Source organism: Leptinotarsa decemlineata, unplaced genomic scaffold (genome assembly GCF_025532065.1).
Source record: "Leptinotarsa decemlineata unplaced genomic scaffold, Ldec_3_MD MMD2_tig00001393_RagTag_RagTag, whole genome shotgun sequence".
Lineage (NCBI taxonomy): Eukaryota > Metazoa > Arthropoda > Insecta > Coleoptera > Chrysomelidae > Leptinotarsa > Leptinotarsa decemlineata.
In genome coordinates, this window is record NW_027412562.1 from 10,163,651 (window position 1) to 10,186,504 (window position 22,854).

General features: G+C 35.1%; 1 protein-coding gene across 5 annotated transcripts in view; it reads right to left on the bottom strand.

The window, feature by feature from the left end:
- Positions 1-5,830: 5,830 nt before the first annotated feature.
- f (espin protein forked) overlaps positions 5,831-22,854 on the bottom strand; it is a 279,147-nt gene continuing 262,123 nt past the window's right edge. For all 5 annotated transcript variants that reach the window (XM_074175969.1, XM_074175970.1, XM_074175972.1 and 2 more), the window contains 4 exons: positions 16,210-16,516; positions 11,079-11,749; positions 8,189-8,385; positions 5,831-8,057 (listed from right to left, as the gene is read on the bottom strand). In XM_074175969.1, coding sequence (XP_074032070.1) covers positions 7,796-8,057; positions 8,189-8,385; positions 11,079-11,749; positions 16,210-16,516 — 1,437 coding nt within the window. In that variant the 3' untranslated portion in view covers positions 5,831-7,795. The remainder of the gene's footprint in view (positions 8,058-8,188; positions 8,386-11,078; positions 11,750-16,209; positions 16,517-22,854) is intronic.

Sequence of the window (22,854 nt, forward strand, 5' to 3'; positions counted from 1 at the left end):
TTTATTTGTCATTATTGTCATTTGTAATGTTAATTGTTCACGCCGTTACCTCGAATAAATATTGAAAACATTACAGAAAAATCAATACAAATAAAACTTAAATATAATTACACAAAAGTGGTCAACTCATAAAAATAAATAATCCATATTGATATGGACGATACAATGAAAATGTCTTTCAAACTCCCATATGTATGTCACCTATATTTGGAATGACGCAATCGAGAAACATGGAGAATCAAGAGCTGTTGCACTTGATATTTCTAAGGTCGTTGACCGTGTGTGGCATTAGGGTTTGCTGGCCAAACTTCTATTCTATGGCTTGTCGAATCATTTTTGTGTATGGCTTATCAGCTTGCTGAAGGAACGTTCCCTGTGGCCGGCGATGGATATCTCTCGAAAAATTTCACCATCAACGCTGGTGTTCCCCAGGGATCCATATTGTCTCCAAACCTCCTTTTATCCTATATCAACGACTTACTGAAAAAAACCAAGGATGCAATATATTGCTTTGCCGACGAAAGCACACTCATCTCGTCATTTCTGTTGGATTCCAGGACATCGGCTACGGAGGCACATCTTCATCGGCAGCAGGAGGTTGCATATCTCAATGAGCATGTAGACGTGACTTCGAATTGGGGTGAAAGTAACTAGGTTTAATTCAATGCCACAAAAATCCAGGCATCGGTTTTCTCCTTCGATAAATTTGTTGGGGGTTAAAATGGACACGAATATATTTTGGCACAATCATGTCGCTGGAATTGCAAAGGCTGGTTCTCAAAAGTTTGGAACACTGTTCCGAACCAGAAAACTGTACACACTTGAGCAACTTTTGATGCTTTATAAAGCTCAGATCAGACCTTCTTTGGAGTATTGTTCTCATGTATGAAGCTCTGCCATCTAGAAAAGAGCCATCCGCCTGATTGGAGATGCGAACATCACGTGCAACCTTGATAGCCTGGAACATCGACGAAAGGTTGGAGATTTGTATCTCTTCTATAGATAATTTCACAGGAAGTATTCAAGTGACTTGACACATTTGATTCCACCAAGAGCGGTACATATCAGAAATACGCGACAGACTGTGGCTGCTCATCGTTTTGCTATTCAACTCAGTACACCCTCAAACTTCACTGTTTAAGAACTCTTCCATCTGGAGAACTACGTTTATGTGAAATAAACTTCCTGAGAACGTTTAGAACGTTTTTCCAATTGGATTTAATCTCCAGCTATTCAAATCCAATGTGAATCATATTTTGGCACAGGCACCGCTCTGAAAGTGCCTTAAGGATTTTCCTGTAGTGCTTGTGTTTTGTTCTTGAGAAAACAGGAAATTAAATTCAAAAACTGAATAATACACACATCTTCAAATGAGAGCTGACACTAATAACAAAACTATAGAATAGCCATCATAGAAATAATCTATATATTCCAGATAAAATCATCATTCGATGTTATCTATGAATGAAACTATGAGTTTCAATTGTATATAAAATAGGGAATAATGATGAATTCAAATCTGCAAAACGTCTGTAACAAAATTGTTACTAGTTCGTAAGTTTGGCATAGGAGCTCTCTATAAACTGAAAAAAATAAGGCTCAATGTCAGAAATACTTTCTGAAACCAAAAACTTCAATATCGATTGTTTGCAATTTTGATTATTTCAAAAGAATATGAAAAGTACAGTTGTTATTGTTTGAAATAATAAACTTAAAATGAAATGAAAGGGTATATGAAAGACAAATTTTTGGCCTTCTACTTCTAGCCTTCTACTTCTCCATGTTGAAACAAAAAATGTGGTAATCTTCGAAAAAAAGGAAGGGCTTTTTCCTCCAGTTTATGTCTGAAAGTTACTTCTTTGCATGATCTACACACTTTTGTAAAGAGTAATTTTTTTGGAACTAATTGTTTTCTAGAAGTAGTAGGTCAACAACTATCTTTCCCAAAAATAAACCTCAGGTTTTTCAATTCAGAGAAAATATCATTCAAATTATTACAGCTAACATCCTCGAAAGGTAATAAGATTGCACTTCCATTCAAAGCACTCTCAAGAATGTTTAAAAGTATCCATAATGATGATTGAACAATTTTTAGTACCTAAAATTATAACGGACTGATAAAAATATATCCAACATTCATCTGCTACCTGACTCTAAATTGGTTTCTTTACATGTCACAAATTTATTTCCAAACATTCCTTCACAAGATTCTTACAAACTCATAAATGAAATGATTCTCAAAAATCATACAGACTTAATAATTCATTCTGACATTCTTTCACTATTGTCAATATGTCTTAACCAAAATTATTTTGAATCTAATGATATAACAACAAAGAAGGCCACATAATAGGTAATCCTTAAAGCCCCCTTCTAGCCGAAATTTTCATGGACAACTATGAAAAAAACTATACAACAGCGTACCATTCTCCAAAAAGTATTTACTGTTATGGGTATGATGATGATGATTTGATAGCCTGCTTCACAGAAACACTACATTACAATACATTAATTATATTCATGAAAACAATAAAATCACAACAGAAATAGAAACCAATTAGATTTCACAATTACAAAAATTACCAACAAACACGATTTCACAAGTTACCCCAAACCAACCCATACAGATACAAATATAAACAATCCTTCTGATCACCCATATTAACATGAATTAGCAGCTCATCACAATATGATAAACATAATCACTAGTGTACCAATGTTCTCAGATGATTTCAACAAGGAATTGAATCTGCGAAAACAAATTGCAGTAAATAACAACCCGAATGTAATTCATCACATCCTTGATAGAAAACTTTTCAAAGAAGCCATACACCATGTATACCCGTATAATAAGATATAATAAAAAGACTACTCAATAAACAAAATATTAACGTAGCACATTAGACTTCTTGGCTATACATATAAACAAGTCGCACATAGACAAGGATAACATATTAGGTATCTGCAAACTAACATGCGTATCATGCCCAAAAGTTCATAAGGTTAGGACTTCAAAAAAATTTGAAACAATAATTTCCGAACGTAAAAGAAGACTAAAGAAGACCAATTTTACCTATAGTAAAACCAATAATGATTGAGAGTAAAGCGTAAAGTTTATAGCAGAATCAAAATATAGTAAGCAGTAGAGTTGTAGGTTGTGGCAAATTATAGATAATACACAATACTAGTACGATTAAAAGGTATTATTTATGACAAAAATCAGTAATGAGCTTGTAATGAGTAATACTTATACATTTCCTGATTACTGATCAGTTAAAATTCATTATTTTCTGTATAGTGTTTCTGTCTTTGTCACTTTACCGTAACTTCCATCTCATCGTTGCAGTCCTCACTAGTGTAGTTGCAGCCATGAGCGTATCATTGGTTTGTGAATTATACAGCGTGAATTGTACGTTTTACAGTTAAGTTAGTCAGCAATCGACGTGTTGTGATAACAATTGGTGAAAATAATAGTGCTAATAAGTGTTTAAGCGTTACATAATTATATTTCTACACCGTTCTCAAACTACTCAATTGTACTGCGAGTATTTCACTGTCTTGAAAGAGATCATCAGCCACCAAAAGATGACTTTGTGCATATGTGCTGTAATTCTACGTGTGTACCTCCGAATAACCAACCGGGCATTTCTACATCATTAAGTTCCACAATTAAAAAAGATAAATTAGTTGATATGTGCTCTGATTATACCGGTGTACCAAAATCATCGATTTACAAAATACTAAGAGAAGCAGAAATTCATGGGGACGTACAAACGCCAAAAACTAGTAGCGGACGAAAAAAAATCACAGTTGATGAAGAAGCCAAAACCAGTATACGCAGAACTATTCACAATTTCTTTTTCAGAAATGAGCTGCCCACACTAAAAATAGTTCTGGAGGCACTTAGCGATCATGAATTGGTCCCAAAAATGGGTAAAGAAACTTTTAGGAAACTTGTACACGAAATGAAATTTACGTACGGAAAAGTTGACAGGAAAAGCATTCTCATTGAACGTCAAGAAATAATAGCATGGAGAAGAAACTATCTAAGAAAAATTGACGAATTTCGGAAGCTCAAAAAAAAATTGTACTTCATGGACGAGACATGGGTTAACCAAGAACATACGGTCAAAAAAGTATGATGGTAATATAACAAGTGCACGACAAGCCTTTATTGAAGGTTTGTCAGTTGGGTTAAAACAGCCATCTGGAAAAGGTAGTCGTCTGATAGTTACGCATATAGGAAGCGACAGTGGATTTTTACCAAATGGTGAATTAATATTTAAATCTAAGAAAACAGGCGACTATCATGAAGAGATGAATGCGGAGGTGTTTGAAAAATGGTTTGAAGGCATCATTCAACTTGTTGCGCCTTCGATTTGCTGTCAACTGGGCTTACTTCTACTCTCAATCATTATTGCCAACTTTTCGGAGAACAATCACAATTTCAACACCAAATACGACATACTCCATACAGAGAATAATGAGCTGTTTGTATAACTTGAATATAAAAGATCTCCAGATATTTTCCTTTTGACTGAACTTGTAGGTGAAAAACCTTGTTTAATGAAAAACTACACGATCCTTTACAAATATTTAAAAAGTTATCGTTATGGTGGCACTACGATTTTAGCTAATAAAGAATTTGCCAGCAAGCTACTTCCTGAAAATGTTATAAAATATGTAACTGCAAAAACTAAACCTTTATGTACTTTGTCTACATCGGTCTCCTTCCTCTGATGTGCATTTGTTTGTAGAAAATTCAGAAGTAATCAAATGTTTTCTTAGGTGAAGATTTCAATATGAATTATGTGAATGATTAATGTGCAGCTACAGAAGCTTTTATGAGTATATTACAATCATTCAACCTCAACATCCACGTGATTCAATCATTGATAATTTTAGTAACGCTGAAATGCCCTTTATTTATGGATTAGCAAATGACAATGTGTGTTGCGGAACGGCTAACATACTCATTTTTATTTTCTTAATTTTGCCTCACCCTGTATCCTCAAAACGACTTCATTATGATTCCGCCCTCTGTGGTGTGTTGGAGCGATGAAAAGGGACGAACAGTGTTGTTGTATTGTTTTTCTGTGTGGTTGATTGTCCGCCATTCTCGACTGCTCAGTTCAAATGTGAATTATTCGTTTTTTTTGCTGATAATATTTATGTTTATCACACCGCATAATATCGTGCTTCTATTAGCTTCTACCACAAGAACTGGTACCAATCTCAGGACTCTGATGAGACAGCCGCAATCCACTCAAGGTAAGTCGTCTTTGAGGGATTTAATTTAACATTTCGTTAAGTATCGTAACGGTATACAGTCCCTATTATTCCTATTACCGTTCCGTTACAATGTGGAAGAATCACGGATAATTTATCAGGACAGACAACTCAACAGAGTTATTCCATGTGCTAACACATTCAGAAATATTTGCAAATTGATTTTTATTTTCTTGACGAAGAAAGGTATACTGATATCATATCATGAATTCGACTATTCAACATTATTGATTTTCATTTTCATTTTTGTAATAATAATACATGATTATTTCGAAACGAACCAATAAAAAAATTGTGAAGTATTCTGGATAACTACTTTTTTCCTCTGTACTCTAGTACGTATTTCAAATACCTTTCAAATTGAAGATTATCTAGGTATGCTCGTAAAATGTACGAGAGATTTTTGGATACAACCGTCATTGAATATCAGGAACGACTATTATCCTGTCAATTATTGGTTTACAAAATGAAAATAATCACAGGAACATTTGATAAATCAGTGGAGCCATTTCTAGTAGCCCTGAATGGAAATAAAAGTAGATTACTATATTCATATACTTTATTTCATAGATATTGGTAAACGATATATAATAATGAAAAATGTACAAATCCCAAGCCCCAGAAACTTTTTTGACTACAAAGAGCAAGAAATGACTTTTCGAATTTGCATACAGCGGCAAGATAATGCATGCATACGATCATATTTTGTATTTGAACAATGTATAGCATCACATAATTGACTGAAATGATTGTCATAATTTTCTAATTCAACAACAGTGGAGTTGAATACAATTCTGGAAAATTATATAAGAATCTTGATAATCCTAAAATAATTTCATAAATATATACATCAATATGAGGTGTTTGACAAATTGAAATGATAATAATGGATAGACTCGTTTGATATTTGAAAACTTTCAATCAGTTTGACGAATGGATTTTAATGGTGAAATTTTCATCAGTTAATGTATCAAATATGTAATCACAGTTGTAGTTTCTAACAAAACTTGAGGTTATTTTTTAATTCCAAATGGTTGAACGTTGAACGAGTTTAGTGAACTTAAAACTCGTCAGTTATTACTATTGTTCTAAATTGATTTTCAGTATCCTAGGTGTAATTATTTCTACTGAGAATATTCATTAGTAATGAGGTAATATTTGGATTAGGAAACATCTTCAAAATGTGATTTATTGCCTTATAATCTTCAATTGCCAATAATACCTAAAAGAATTGAATGGATCAAGATATATCTTGCCAATTCGTCAAGCACCTTTTCTTTGTAATAATTTCATAATATATTATATTTTTCATAATAGATAAACTATAGGAATATATAACAAATTTTATACAATATTTATACAATAAGAGTATGGTTTTAAAAAAATTCAAGCTATTTTAATATAATATTATATATTTTCGGATATTGAACATTTGTATGAACTTTTCCATAATTTTAGGTTATGAAGAAACTGATTCACTCACAAATGTAGCTAACTGATTAGAAAACGGATACCTAATAGTAACTTCCTAGACACAATATTTTTAAGTGAGGTAATGATAAAAAAGCAAAATTTGTGATAACGTTCACAAGTGAATAGTATTCATGGTATTATGAGTAAAGAAGTACATCATTGTTTCATCAATAATATTATAATTTTTTTTTTCATAAAACAATATTTGGTTTCAATGCATTTACTAGAAAACTAACGGTTTCCTTCTAGTGATTATTATTCGTTAACATTAATATAATCACTGAATCAACATTGTGGCTAATTAGATAACAGATCTTAACTGTTAGGAGTTTCCCAACGAAAAACACCTAGAATATTTACGTTATTCATTTTTAAAATATTATGCATGATTTGTCAAATGATTTACAAACGCTTATACACCAGTTGCTAACATATCAAGAGTTATGTTAAAAATTCCTTCAAACCAAAAAAATCCGTCTGAAAATTTTTATTATCCAATGTGAATGAATGAATAAAATGAAAATTAAATTATTATCGGAAATTGCTGAAAACTGGAGTCCCGGAGTTAGCATACAGATTTTAAGCAACATATTTTAAACAGATTTTTAAACCGTGTATTGACATTTGACAAACTGACTGAAATCTTATGAAATCTTTCACGGAAAGTCATTTAGTTTTTCACTTGAGTTTCAAAGCTTATTCAAAAGTGTTGTTAGGTTAGGATATATCATTTTCAAATCGGTAAAAGGAGTGAGTGAATCTTGAATCTAACATTTTTATATTGCTGTAAAAACTTATTCGTGACTACCTTCACCCATTCCAGTAAAGTTGCACATATGCAGTGTGGTTATGATGAAAAACCCTTTCGATTTTTTCTGCTAATTTTTCTTGTTTTCTTCATTTCACTGGAGCAAGAAATTTTGTTGGAGCTAGCAGATTCTTCTTTGAGTTCTCCATTAATTCTCTATCACATGAAGTATATCCGAAGTTACAAAGATATAAGACATACCTATAATAAAAATAAAATAATTAACTATTCTAGTAAGTTCAATTTGCTATTGGTTTTCCTCAGCTGAGCCCTCCAAGGTATGATGTTTGGAGGTTCTTCGTCGGATTGATCATTATAGTTGCTTTCTTGTTCCAATTTCATACATTCATCGTTATAGTTGTTATTGTTATTGATATCTTCTTTGTCGTTCTGATCTGTTTTCTCGTTCTGTCTCAAATGATCGTCAGAATCATTGAGTATGTGTAGTTTCGGTTCGTCATGAACTTTGGGGGTGTAGAGAGTTGACCTAGAAAAATACTTGAATATTATTATCATTTATTTCTTCAACAATTGATATATCGAGGTTAGAAAAAAACGTAGCACTTTCTAAAAGTAACTGATCAATTCGAACACGAACAGAAATGGAATTTATTTCACCTTATCTTGTGCTCTGTTTCTTCTTTCTTCATCAGCAGTTGCCTTTTCCAATGAGGAATGGCTTGTAAACGTTTTTCTTCAGCCTGTCGCAATAACTGTTCTTCCAGTTCTTTCCTTGCTTTTTCTGCTGCTTTCTTGGCCAGCATTTGTCGTTTCCATGCAGGAATAATATTTCCAGTGTTGTCTTTTTCAGGAACCTAAAATTGAATAAATATCCTAATGAAAAAACTGATAGACCTATTTAAAGGTGGTGCGAGATGATTGACAACAAGGATTTGGTTATTTAAACATCGAATCCCAATAAAAAAACTGTCCAATATTTTGGCCAGTACTCCGTTTACTGATAAAACCTATATAGTTCCAAATAACTCAAGACATAATTCAGCTGAAAAATTTTGACCAAGAGGAAATTATGGATTTCAATGAACTATTCAAGAATATGTAAAGTTGTTCAATTATGTTAGGATAACCTTGTTTTTATGAATCAATCCATCTATTGGTGAAAGCCGTATGCGTTTATCGTGTTCATACAGAATGACAGATAGGCAGATACGGCGAGGAGACTTTGTTTTATAATAAGTATTCTATCGATTTCATAGATGTCGTTTTCCTCATCACGTAATTAGTAAAACAGAAGTCTTCAAAATGTTAGACCCATGACCCCTCCTAGTACTGGGCTGAGGTGTCATGCAAACAACAATAATAATAATAAAAAAATTGTACCATTTTTCCAACTTTTTCACCATATAAATATTTAAAAATTTAATGTTGTATATTCTGCCTGTTTATGTGTTATTTATGTGAAATATCAAAATTTAATAATTTGGCTAAATTATGATATATGATGTATTGTGTTAATTTACTATGTTTGTGCCACTTTGGATAACTGAATACATTCGACTCACGCTTTAATTGAAATAATTGACTGAGATTAATTTCATATGCAGACCAATTATCAAACGAATTTATCAAATTCTAGAAACTCTGTCAGTTATGTAGGGAATGATGTTCTATTTAGTATTTTGTAAATATCCTCTATATTATAACTTCACCTACTTGGCGAATTGCCGATAGAAGTACCTACTACATTGAATTCGAAATAGTTTTCCTCTTTCAACGAAATAAATGAGGTTAGATTTGTATTAAAATTTTTTGGAGGTATATTGATAGGCTACAATGTAAATTATTATTCAGCTATCCTATCTTCTACACAAACATACTCTGAATGTCATCTTTCACATATACAAATAGTCCTATTCAATACTCACAGTATTCAAAGTCTGGTGGCATAATTGAGCTTACGATTACTAAATCCCAGATTTTCAGGTTATTGACAGCTCCTATTGATGGCCTGAAGATCTGGGTAGGTTTCTCATCTGAGTTGGTACTCAGGTGAGGAATAATTCATTTTTTTATTTTGAAGAGCAAAATCTCAAATACAGATGTATCGCCCTTTTCATCCCAAAAAACATTAACTGTTTATGAATAGTAATTAACTGAAGATATAAATTTAACAAAATCAATAGGTGAATATTGAACAAGAAAACATAAATGATTAATATGAGCAGAGAAAATTAAGTTTGTTAATAGGTATTAAAAACTAAAAGGAAATTTAAAAATATATATGAATAATCGAATAAGAAAACATGAGTAGAATAATCAATATCAGCAAATAGTCAGATGAGAAATTATCTATATATAATATGGATGGCCTTATGAAAAATCATATAATCCTGCGTTATTATATTTCATTGAATACTTTTTCAATTGACTTTTGAATTTGAGAGAAGTTAGAATTCAGGAATTTCATTAAATATTATAATTCCATCATGATACATCGATTTCTGTCCAAAATAAGATTTGAAATTACTAACTCATAATAATTTGGTTTGTCTAATGTTATGATTATGAATATTAATGATTCCTATGAAATTTATATTTGAAATTTTTCATTTATTTGTTATCAAATGAATGAAACAACCATTTTTTTTTGTTTTTATAGTGTGTTCAAATCTAATACATTTTATGGTTCATACATATTCACTGTTGGTTCTTAGTACAATAATTTATATATGTATATGATAGTTTTTTTTGTAAATATTTCTTAAATTAAAATAAGAAAATGCAGTTGTGAGTATTATAAGACTGAAATGAATATTTTCAAAAATTTTAGAGGAAAATACTTGTGTAGTTTCTGATTTTTAATAGAATATCACTGAGGGGTGCTACTTTTTTTTCGATATGTTTTGTCCACGATGAATTTTCATCATGATATAATCCTAGATTGTTAATAGAATTGGTATGACTTATTGAATTGTTATCAATGATTATAGGATTGCTAAAAATGTTCAATAATCTTTTAGAAATATTCATACATACAAATTTTTGAAAATTTTGAGTAAATCCATTCTCTTGAAGCCAACCTGAAATTGTTTCCATGTCGGTTTTCATACCATCATGAATTTTGTCAAAGCTTTCCAGAAAGTGTATAATTGTCTCATCAGCCAATAATTCAGCTCATCCCTCTCAGAGGTGTATTTGTTAATGAGTTATTATATATTAGAAAAAGGAATGAACCATAAAATAGATCCTTGCGGTACCCCAAAATGTATTTTCCTTATCGAACTTTCTTGATTTTCTGTGCAAACATATTGTTGTCTATCACTATAATTTACAAACCAATTAAGGATATTCCTTCTCATGCCAAAATTGTTCAGTTCAGAGATCAATATAAGTATCTTTTAAACATATTTTCAACCTTGTTAGTTCCACCCCTTCGACGGAAGGATAAGCGTCGAAATCAATTGAAACTTTGAAAAAGATTGTTTCGTTTTCATCAGCCCCCCCTGTATGGTCGTAGTAAAAGTAAAGTATTCAACTTGTGACTCACCTTTTCAACAAACTTGGTCGTAGACAACTGTTTAGAAATCTCGGAGAGCAACTCCTTCTCCTTATTCTCTTCAGTTTTCGCTTTCTCTATCTTCATCTTTTTGATCCCGGTAATATCCCTCGACATCTTCAACTCCGCTATCAAATCCGTTTTTTGTGCCAAAAATGGCTCGCTCTGAAGACACTGTAGACTCATGCTTCTAGTGGGTGCCGAAAAAGTTTTCGACGCCAGAGTTTTCTCCGTTCTCCTGAGCTGAACGGAATTCAAGTCCTGGATGCTGATAGCAGACAAGGGCTGGTTCTGCTTCTTCACCATTTCGGCTGTTTGCTCCTGCTTCCCTGCCGAAATTATATCCGCGAAGTCGGGCAAGGGTGGTGGAGGAGGTCCTGAAATGTCCGAGTCCTTTGTTTCTTCCAGTTTGGGGCAATTGTCTTCGCTTTCTGAGAGACTCCTCACTGAGCAAATGGATGATCGTTTGTCACTAATGCTGCGTAGATATTCGGATGGCTTGATGAGGTTATTGGTGTTCGCACTGCCGGGGAAAGATGGCGGCACAAATGGAAGCACGCGCTGTTTGTTCACCAGATTAGGACCACTGTGTTTATCAGACTCTTCTGCGTCCAGACTAATGATGGTCAAGTCCGAGCAAGAGGAGTTGAGTCGGCGGGCGGCTGCAAAAAGTGGGAATGATTCATTATTCAATTCTCTTATTATTCGAATTAATAATAACTCTTCGAGCAGACGTTGCATTATGTTTACATATCGGTAATTATTATTTCTGCTCAGGTTGGTAAGTGTTACTCATAGTGAAATTGTGCCACCATTGGAGATGCTCTTTCGCACTTTCGGAGAAAATGTTTTATATCTTCTGTGCTCTACTTTGCGTGAATCTAACATGTTTATTTACATATTGCCAAAATGAATAGTTAATTGGCTATTTTATTTGGGGCATTTATGTCGGATCATAATTGGAATTTTACTGCTGAAAGTTATAATATTTCGGTATTCTTGAGTTATCGGTTTATAGCTTTAATTGGAATTACTATGAATATTAATGTTAAAAACCTTCTCATCATTAGATGTGTTAGTGATCTACAAACGGTATTGTGGAATATGATTTAATTACTTTTCCAGAAAATGTAGTACATTTCTCATAATTTTCGAGAATTGATTACCCAGTCTACAAATTAAGTGCAAATATATGTAATCCAAAATAGATATTTACCATAAAATTAATAAAGATTAAAAGATTGAAAGATTCAAAGGGAGAACTCGAGATACATGCAAAGATTTCGATATTGAAATACTTATGAATAATTTTCATTCTAGATCTTGATGGATACTGTTACAAACTAGGATTTGAAATCCCAGAATCTCCAAGAATGTTGTTTTTATTGGCTTTATATACAGTGCATTCCATTTAAAACGAGCCACTCTGAACAACTTTTTGTACTAGATTTTCAGGAAAAATAAAAAACACGTCAACCATAGTATACAGGGGGACACATTTCGACATATTCACATTTGATGTTACTTTCCCTATCACCAATTTTTTAAAGGAATCACCCTATATTGTTTCGCATTATCAGATGCTCCATGATGAGCAGATTTCAACAGAGTATAAAACATATGGTCTAAAGCTTATGGTTCGGGAGCTAAAAATTATTTGAGTTGAAAACGAGCCACTCTGAATAACTTCTGGAACAATGATTTTCAGGAAAAATAAAAAAACACCTCAACAATAGTATACAGGGAGACACATTTTCACATATTCACATTTGATCTTACTTTCCCTATCGCACCCCCAGAGCATGTCATCATTTTTTTAAATAGATCAATTGTTTTGCATTATCAGATGTTCCATGATGAACAGATTTCAACAGTAGAATATATTATGGTCTGAAGCTTATAGTTTGGAAGCTAAACATTATTTGAGTTGAAAACGAGCTGCCCTGAATAAACTTCTGTATAATGTGTTTCATAGGTGTTTTGGTGAAGTATACTTCAAAAAAAATTTATTCTGCCTAGTTAAGTTTGAATTCGATATTCTCTTCATTTTGTATTTGTCTCATTCTACAATAACGATTACCTACCAGGTGAAGTTACAATTGGTGTATCTGTTTTTGTGAATTCTTGAGATGCAATGGTTTATACGCTTCGAGGACGGATTGAAATAGTGAGTTTGTACTATCAGAATAAAAATAGTGCTAGAGCTGCTGCCCGTATGTTCAATTGGAATTACTATGAATATTAAGAAGAAATGTACGTCACAAATACGTTTCGGAATTATTGAACAAATTTATGGAAACTAGATCTGTTAACAATAAAAAGCATTACCGTTCAGGAGTTGTCAACGATGAAGCTATTTGAACTGCAGTTCTAGGGCACGTTGGACTAATGGAAAATTCGCAATCTCTTACTAAGTTATCTCGAGAATCAATAATCGGTCCTATCAATGTTTTCAGGGTGCTTCTTAAGTACAAACTTCATCCATATAAGATTAGACTAGTTCATGAATTGAACGAAGATGATTTCGATAGACGTATCGAGTTTTGTGAAAGTCTCACTGAACGGATCAACTTGCATCAGAAGTTTGCATGAATTGGCAAAATTGCCAATATTGTAGTGATACGAATCCTCATTTACACCGTCAAGTTATACTCGACGACCTCAAAAACTAAATGTTTGGGCACGAATTTTAGGTGACCACATCATAGGACCTTATTTTATCGATGATAATTTGACCAGGGATAAATATTCGGATATGATGGAGAATCAAATAATACCGTGCATCAAGAAAGCAATTGATGAAGTGTTAAATGCTTCTTTCTATCGGAAGTGTAAATGAAGACTGAACCTAAAACCTTTCTTTTCCAAAATGTACTATACAGTTGTACAAATGGAAATTCTATCGAAGTGAGGCGTATTGTGCAGTTTTATCCCGATCATTCGCTACATGAACCATATTTTCTTAAAAACTCAGTCAGGCTGGCGGTAGATAAATCAAGTTTGATATCAAAGACGGGACCAGCAGTTTTTTTGGTTGAAGGTCACAAAAATATTCTAAGAAAAAGGGTGCAGTATGTTGGCTAGAAATATGGATCGGAATCTGAACATTATTCATCAAGTTGTTTGGTGAATCTTGTTTCCCCGTGACTTTCTGCAGATGTCAGTGGTATTTTAAGATATTTGTTGGAAACCCTAAGTTTGGATGTCATTGATTTTCTTCACGGCTGATTTTTTTTCTCAAAATTCTATTGTTAACTTTCATAATAATCACTTTTGGTGTGAACAAATTCCACATACTATTGAAAAAATATCGTCAACAGCAGTTTTCTGTTGAAATCTGGACCAGCATTATTAATGATGATAACTTAATCAATCATTTCTTTTACCCGATCATCTTGATTCTTAAAGTATTTTTGATTTGTACAAAATGAAGTAATTGCTACCTTGGTGACTTGAAAAGTTATTAACATTGCATAACCAGAACACGAGGCGAATGACCACAGTAGTCGTCATCGTTAACATAAAAAAATTGATGAATAACATATCTCTGACATTTATGTTTTCTCTTCATTGATTTCTGATGAATTTCCTCCTATTTCTTTTTTGCTTGGTCCTAAAATTGTTCTCATTATTGTCATTTCTAATCTTCTTGAGTTTTCTTCATCTTTTCTATTCATCACTGTTGTTTACATTATGTATGTGATGAAAGGCTGTATTAATGTCTTGATGTATATCATTATTTTTGTCCTTTTGCTTGGTTTTTAATATCTTTTAATTTTTTTCGATGGCTTTTTTCCTCTAGAATATTTTTCTGAATCCTTTCTGTTCCAGATTTTCTCCTATAAACATTGCAAAATAATTGAATATTAAATACTTTTCAAATTTGAAGTTGCCATTTTTCGAATGACCCTTTTTGTTTTCTTGTTTTTCACGTATATCCTTATATTCTTTTATCACTTACCTACACGCAGTCGTCATTTCTTTGCTTCAGTTTCTAGTTCGATAATTGCTAGGATCATACTGGTTTTTGTTTTTTCTCTCTATGCAATCATTTCGATATTTGAATGTTTTTTATTCATATTCCTTTTCTTTATTATTTGTTCTATCGTTGCATGTTCTAGTACTATTGCTTTTATTTTATCCACTACACTATCGGTTTCTTCAGTTCCTTCGGTGTTTGAAAATTCTTCGATGCTTTCAGAATTCTATTTGGTCTGTGGTGAATAAGGCACATTTGAAGTCTATAAATATTAAGTGGAAACCTCTGTTATATTCACATGATTTTGTTAGGTGTGTATAGAATTTATCGTCGATCTTCCTGGTTTGAATCCATTTTAGCTGTCACCTGATCTATTATTCTGTCAAATTTTCAATTTATTTATTATATTTGCCAAAATTTCCAATATGTAATTTAGAAACATGATTAGTCTGCAGTTTTCACATATTTCTATCTCTTTTCTTGTACATAATGTGTTTATTTTCCGAATTTTATTATTTCATATACAATATTGTTTCCGACATATGCTTTTACCTATTTTTGTCTTTCCCTCATTACTTCCTTCTTAGTTTTTCTCTTCCTCCACTTTTTTTCTTCTTATTCTCATTTGCTCTCGCTGGTTTCTTCATCTACTTGTTTTCCATTCTTCATTTTTTATGGTTTTGTTAAAATATTATTTCCGGTTCATACTCTGTTATTCCTTTCTTGTTTCTATTTCTAGTAGCTCTACCTGTTTCTATTTCTCCTGATTATTTTTCTACTCACATGATTTACTGTATTATGAATATTGATTCTACTTTCTACTCTGTTTTTTCGTGTTTATTTGAAACCCAACTATTCCAGCTTCTCTTTTTTTATTCAGCTTCTCATTCACTTTTCAATATCTCTACTCCCTACACGGTGAGATGAGGATTCCACTATGTACGGCTGTTTGATGGGATGAATGTCTCGAACTTAATTTGAAAAAGTATAGCTATTTTATAATGAAGAAGTTATTGTAGACACGCGTTGAGCTTAGAATCTGTTCATTAAAAATCTGACTATGAAGTGTTAAATACATCAATTATTTATACTATTTGGTTGATCACTTCCAACCACTAAAGATAATAAACAGAAGGTACTTACACAGAGCAGACATACTTCTGCACATTCCCTTAAGGATGTCCGAAGGCCTCAGCGTGGGCTCTTCGACAACTTCGACGATTTCGGCACCTCGGGGCTCATCATCGATCCCTTGAATCAAGTTTTTGAGCAGCGGTGGCGGCGGAGGGGGTGGTGGAGAACAATCAGCTGGGACCGAAGTCACTCTCTTCAGGATTTTCGAGTTACTGGTAACTGTGTTAGTTTTGGGAGGTAGCGAATGGCGGGGACCTAGTTTGGTATTTTCTGGGTCTTCCTCGGTGTTAACGGCTGGTGGTGGCAATTTTGGTTCCTACAGAAATGACAAAAATTTCATAAAAGTGTTTAGCTTGGAAGGGGAGTAACGAATTTGCTAGCCGATAGATCCCTTATAGTTCGGAGAAGCATTTTTGCCTATCTTGAATGACTAGAATAGGACCTGCTCATTTCCAATATGAAATGTGAGGTGACAAGGGAGAGAGTTCCAGAAGTTCCTGAAGATTTGCCTCATCATCCAGCTCTAATTATTGATTTTAATAATGTTTTTAGCGAAACTACTTTCAACTCAAATGATAACCAAAACCAAAAAAATTAGAATTTCAAACGAGCCAATTATTCTGCATTATATAATGCGCTACTTTCCACGAACTGGTCTTTCCTTCGGAATTGTGATGATGTGAATTTAGCTGTTAGTAATTTCTATGATGTCTTATATAATATTATTGATTCTCATGTTCCTATTTTCCAAGTGATCAAACATGAGTATCCAAATGGTATATATCCGAGATTATTTGCAATATCAAAAAGAAAGCTAAACTACGCGAGAAGTACATGAAAACTGGTAATATGCAGTAAAATTATGAATTCAAGAGCCTTAAACTTGTCATCAAAAACCAAATCAAAGCTGCATATGATATTTATTCAAATTCTATACAAGAATCTGTAGTATCTAATATTCAATCACTGTGGTCATACGCACATTCCAAGAATAAAACCTCCCGTTTCCCAGGTAGGATGAAATATAATGACTTCACTATTGATTCTTCAGATGGAATTGTAAATAGTTTTGCTAATTTTTTTCACAGTACAAATTCACATTCTGCAGTTGATGATAATACTTTGTACCCATGCTTATCAAATTCAAATTGTTCTTATAATAATATAAACTTTGAAAACATCAGCGAACAGGAAATCTTTATTGCAGCACGTAAAATAAAAGATAGGTTCACTTCTGCTTCTGATAATATATCATCCTTTTTGATAAAAGATTGCATCGGTGTATTGGTCTATCCCTTACTGACAATTTTCAATCTTGCAGTAAAAAAAAATCTGAATATTGGAAGATATCACGAGTTTGTCCCATTTTTAAGCCTGGAGATCCATCTGATATTCGGAATTATCGTCCTGTCTCAATCCTATCGAACTTTACTAAACTTCTCGAAATTGTCATCTATAATCGCGTACATTCCTCAGTTCGTAATATATCTCCGCAACAATATGGATTTATGTCAAACAAATCAACCATAACAAATTTAATTGTATGTCTTAGATAATCGCGGTCAAGTTGATGTGATATATACTGATATTGCTAAATCATTTGATTGACCTGATCACATGATCCTTCTACAAAAACTCCACCAATTTGGTTTCCATAATTCAGCAGTACTTTTCATTAAATCCTACTTACTTTTCATTACAATCCTTCATCTGGAGTACCTCAGAGGTCGAATCTCGGACCACTTCTGTTTTCATTATTGATTAATGACCTCGGTAATTATGTCGATTATAATAAGTTATTTTTTGCAGATGATTTAAAAATATATCGACCTGTCGAAACTATCAAAAATTGTAATACATTGCAACGACAGTTAGAAAATATACAAACTTGGTGTGAAGTTAACAAACTATATCTCAATGCATCCAAATGTAAAGTAGTGTCTTATAGTAGGAAAATGTCAGTCATCGAATACAATTATCGAGTAGATACCATTTCACTGTCACGAAATAACTCAATTATCTTGGTGTATATTTTGATCAAAATTTATCTTTCTCCAACCAAGTGCATTAGGTTCTCGAGCGCCTCATGGCAGGCCCTACACCTTGTGTCAGGAACTTCTATACACATCACGCGAGTGCGGTAGACTAAGGTGTTGAAGACACCATCCTGGCAAGCCATGATGAACCCCTCAGTTTCCGACTTCGGCCCACTCGACCTGAGAAAAGCGAAAGTCAGGCACTTTGATAAGCCAAGGTCTCCAATGTTATTGAAGAAGACCCCATGCATTGGCTCATCCTTTTGTTTTCACAGAAGTAAGGTGATCTCTGCGGCTTTTATCTGAGCTTTTTGCTGAACGGGTTCCAACTCGGTGACAGAGTTTTGGTCACCTCGTTCAGTGCCGAAAACTATACCGAGTTCATCAGCTGCTCGGGCAGCTGCCTCAAAGAGAAATGCTCCAATTCCTGTTCTCTCATGGTCACGGATCATGGAGAGAAAGGGATCCGAACTCCTGACGACTTTACAGGATGTATTCAGTACCATTCTGTCATGTAGACACTCCAAACTCAAAAGTCCACGGCCTCCCTGTTGTCGGGGGAAGTACAACTGTGGAACAGACGATTTGTGATGCAAACTCCTATAGAGATGCATCATTTTTCGAGTCTTTACGTCGAGTTGATACAGCTCCTCCCGACTCCACTTCGCTACTCCAAACGAGTTGAGTAAGATTGGAACGGCTATCATATTTGTTGCAGCAACTTTGTTGTTTCCCGACAGTTCCGATGACCAGATCTGTAGAAGTTTGTGCTAATACTTGCCGCGGTCAAGTTGATGTGATATATACTGATATTGCTAAATCATTTGATCGACCTGATCACATGATCCTTCTACAAAAACTCCACCAATTTGGTTTTTATAATTCAGCAGTACTTTTCAATAAATCCTACTTACTTCAACGCAAAGAGTTTGTATCTTATAACGCCTATGATTCTTTTTATTACAATCCTTCATCTGAAGTACCTCAGAGGTCGAATCTCGCACCACTTCTGATGGAGGTATTCCATATGAATGTCTTACCATAACATTCAATATTGAAAGTCTTGAATTGCGCAGAAAACTGTCTGGATCAATTTTTCTGCATGAATTACTGCACAACAATATGGATACAATGGAGGTGTTATCTCTAATAAATTTCTGTGACTCATTTCAGAACTAGAAGTAAAAAAACTTTTTTCAGCCGACCGGCCAGAACCAATTTGTACTTCAAGTCACCTATCTTTAGCATTTGCAATAATTTCAATTTCACATTTGTGTGATATCAATTCCCTAGAATATATTGTTGACACTGTATCTCAGTATTTCATGAAGAATTTTTAATTTTCTGGTAAATTTTTTTTTTATTCTATTTTATTATATTATAATTTTGTTCTTCATTTTCTCAAATTGTAACTTTGTAATTATCAGGATCTATATTACTTAACTGTTGGGTAATAGAACCTATTATTATTGTTATTATTATTTTTTTTTCAACGTAGTGTGCGCTGGTCAGGCCCGATCCTTCGAAGCCCCGATACATTCAGGAGGCCGCGCCAGCATTATCAACCAATGACCACTCCCCACACCGTGGGGTAAGTGATCATTAGTTCCGAGAATCATGTGCCCTGAGCAAGCGCAGTGAGCCAAGAATGACAGCCTTCTGCATCTGTGCGGCAAAAACGTCTGCCTTAGTGCGGCAAGCCGGCATGATTTCAAGATTTGAGAGTGGAGAGGACATCATTCCACCAAGGACTCCAATAATCAGAACAACCATCTTGACCGAGTGATATGGATAGAGTCTGCGGAGTTCGAAGAGAAAATCTCGATATTTTATCCAGTTTTCCTCCTCTTTTCTGACGATATTCGTCTCGCCAGGAGCTGAGAATCCCACGACAAATATCATTTTGATCTGCTGGTCAAAAAGGACTACATCAGGCTCATTAGCTTGTACGAGCCAGAGGGTAGGGAACGAATAGTTCCAATAAATTCGGCACTTCTCGTTCCCCACCACGGATTCAATATTCCCGGAGCGTAGGGCAACACCAGCATCTCGTCAATACCGTAAGAGTGCCGTAGATGTTAATATAGCACTCTTAGGGCCGCGTTATGTCGATGGATATAGGACGACACATGCGGTGTCGTCCTATATCCATCGTGGACATGCTGATAGCAAGTGCATTAGGGTCTCGGGCGCCTCGCGGCAGGCCCTACACCTTGTGTCAGAAACCTCTATACCTATCACGCGAGTGCGGTAGACTGAAGTGTTGAAGACACCATCTTGGCAAGCCAAGATGAATCCCTCAGTTTCCGACATCAGCCCACCCGACCTGAGAAAAGCGGACGTCAGGCACTTTGATAAGCCAAGGTCTCCAATGTTATTGAAGAAGACCCCAAGCATTGGTTTATCCTTGTGTTTTCACAGAAGTAAGGTGATCTCTGCGGCTTTCATCTGAGCTTTTTGCTGAACGGGTACCAACTCGGTGACAGAGTTGTTGTCACCTCGTTCAGTGTCGAAAACTATAACGAGTTCATCAGCTGCTCGGGCAGCTGCCTCAAAGAGAAATGCTCCAATTCCTGTTCTCTCATGGTCACGGATCATGCAGAGAAGGGGATCCGAACTCCTGACAACTTCACAGGATGTATTCAGTACCATTATGTCATGTAGACACTCCAAACTCAAAAGTCCTGTTGTCGGGGGAAGTACAACTGTGGAACAGACGATTTGTGATGCAAACTCCTATAGAGATGCATCATTTTTCGAGTCTTTACGTCGAGTTGATACAGCTCCTTCCGAGTCCACTTCGCTACTCCAAACGAGTTGAGTAAGATTGGAACGGCAAGCATATTTGTTGCAGCAACTTTGTTCTTTCCCGACAGTTCCAATGACCAGATCTGTCGAAGTTTGTGCTAATACTTGCCGCGGAGAGTTTTTCACTGCTGTTACCTCTTGTGATTGGCGTTGTTCCACCCCGAGGTAAGAATACGTCTCTCCGGCATCCAGATGGTGTAGGATGCTTCCATCTACGAGCTGCACATCCTCTCTGTAGTCCCCGCATCGTCCATTGCATGGACCATTGCACATTTGTGTATCCCGAATTTCATACCGATAGCATGCACCACTCTCAAGGACTGATGGAGATCCTTCTCTCCAGAGGCATAAAGTTTAGGATCATCCATATAAAACAAATGGGTGACCTTGTGCCTCCGGTTTCCGGGGGCGCAACGGATAATGGCAATAGTGAGATGCAGAAGAGAAGGGGACTGAGGGAATCACCCTGAAATACACTCCTTCTGAAAGTGACCCACCCTGTTTGGACTCTTGCTTGATCAGATGTTTTGGTGAAGCGATTTCGCCAAAGTGGTATTAGTTGTTCAATGCATCTCACTATTTTATCGGGTACCGCAAGGCATCTGAGCAAATGCAAGATGAGCTGAGGCGAAATTGTATTAAATGCCTTACGGTAATCGATCCAGGCCATAGAGAGGTTACGCTTGTATTGTATCGAGTCCTGCGTTACACATCTATCGATGAGTAGGTTCTCTTTACATCTCTTCGACCCTCTCTGCTCATATGTCCGTTCGAACACTCGGTCAACTGCGGTGAGTATTCGTGTATTTAAGATGCTTGTAAACACTTTATAACATGAATTCAAGCATGTTATCGGTCTCTAATTCCGCTTTTGGGGAATTTGCTCTCCGTACATCCATGAGTTGAAAACTCTGGCCAGATGGCCGTGGGTACTTGGTAGTTTTTTCCACCAATAAGTGTTCAGCCCATCTGGGCCTGGAGCAGCAAATTTTTTGGAACTCACAAGGGCTCTTCGAAAGTCATCCGGGGTTATCGGGTTGCGCAGTTCATTGAGCTCAGGCTGTCGAAGCTCTCTGTTGAAAGCGATGCACGCCTAACTAGTGATTTCTTAGCAGCTACTAGCATTCGTATCCTATCAAGGCAGTGCTGTTTGGTGGTCAACAGTACGCCTTGACTTAAAGTGTGATGGATACGTCGTAAATTGATGGCTATTTGCCGCACTGCGGGCGTGAAAGGCCTATTGGCTGCCCTGTAATGCATCACACATTGGATACGAGACGCATGTTATCTCGTCGACGTGATCTTAGCCTTCATCTTGCGGCACGCCGTTCAATCTTCCGAACTGCAAGGCCGGGATTTCGTCCTTCCGATTCGGAAAGCGATTGGACGACGCTATACACGGCGGTGTTGATTTGCCTCAGCCTCTTCTGTTAGAACACTATGAACCTCCGCATCCAAGCAAGCCACTTTTTGTTGCTTCAGGGGCCTAATTCTGTGCAGCGCCCTGCGTGTTCTAATTGACTACATTGGTGGCATGATGTGAGTCTTCTCTCCAGCCGTGCCAACGGGTAGTAGAACTGTCAATTCTACCAATCCATTAGCAGGATGCTATTATCATGTTTCTCATCACAATTTTCTTTATATTTTTCGTATTTGTTAATTTTTTGGATTTTTAACTAAGTTGCAAATAGATAATAAAGTATATTTAACTTTGATTTTGATGTCATATGGTCTGAAAGGCCACAAACACCTACATCAAATGAATAGACGTTAACACTGATTTATTTGTATTTAAAAGGGGGTTTTATTT